This window comes from Penaeus monodon, chromosome 20 (assembly GCF_015228065.2).
Source record: "Penaeus monodon isolate SGIC_2016 chromosome 20, NSTDA_Pmon_1, whole genome shotgun sequence".
Lineage (NCBI taxonomy): Eukaryota > Metazoa > Arthropoda > Malacostraca > Decapoda > Penaeidae > Penaeus > Penaeus monodon.
Genome location: NC_051405.1, coordinates 20,927,900 through 20,928,736, shown reverse-complemented (window position 1 = coordinate 20,928,736; position 837 = coordinate 20,927,900). Strand labels below are relative to the sequence as shown.

The following is an 837-nucleotide window of genomic DNA, read 5'->3' as shown; positions in this document are numbered from 1 at the left end:
ATGGCTGTTCGTTTATCAGTTCTGTATATATGACAGAGAAATTAGTAAATAAAAGAGCAAATAAACAAGTACATCGACGTGCGTGTGACTGTGTGTATTAATCTTTTCATTCGCGTTTATTTATCATTCACATACGTCTGTCCACACTCTTCGTTTCTGAGCACCACCGTTGCTCTCTCGCACTCCCTCCGACCCCTCCGTGACTCCCTCCCTCTCTCCACTCCCATGATTCCCTCCCTCTGTCCCTTCCATGACTCCCTCCCTCCATCCCTTCCACGACGCCCTCCCTCCCTCCAATCCCATGACTCCCTCCCTTGCTCCACTCCCATGACTCCCTCCCTTGCTCCACTCCCATGACTCCCTCCCTTGCTCCACTCCCATGACTCCCTCCCTCCCTCCACTCCCATGACTCCCTCCCTCCCTCCACTCCCATGACTCCCTCCCTCCCTCCACTCCCATGACTCCCTCCCTCCCTCCACTCCCATGACTCCCTCCCTCCCTCCACTCCCATGACTCCCTCCCTTGCTCCACTCCCATGACTCCCTCCCTCCCTCCACTCCCATGACTCCCTCCCTCCCTCCACTCCCATGACTCCCTCCCTTGCTCCACTCCCATGACTCCTTCCTCGCCCACAGAACTACTACCACTCCGTGAAGGCAGAGGCGGAGGGCAAGGAGGAGGCTGTGCACAAGAGCGACTCCCAGACCTACATTTCTGTTCTGAAGAAGGTGAGATTTTTGTATGTTTTTTGTTTTCGTTTTTTGTTGTTTTTTCTCCTTTTTTTGTTTCCATTGTATGCGTGTGTGTTAATCCTTTTTCCCCCCGACTGTTTTGCCT

The 837-nt window shown here is 53.4% G+C and overlaps 1 protein-coding gene across 1 annotated transcript in view; it reads left to right on the top strand.

Moving 5' to 3' along the window:
• LOC119585700 (equilibrative nucleoside transporter 1-like) overlaps window positions 1–837 on the top strand; it is a gene marked incomplete at its 5' end in the record, with an annotated part of 13,328 nt that overhangs the window by 8,664 nt on the left and 3,827 nt on the right. The window contains 1 exon segment of the mRNA XM_037934374.1: window positions 636–728. Within this exon segment, the coding sequence (XP_037790302.1) occupies window positions 636–728 (93 nt within the window).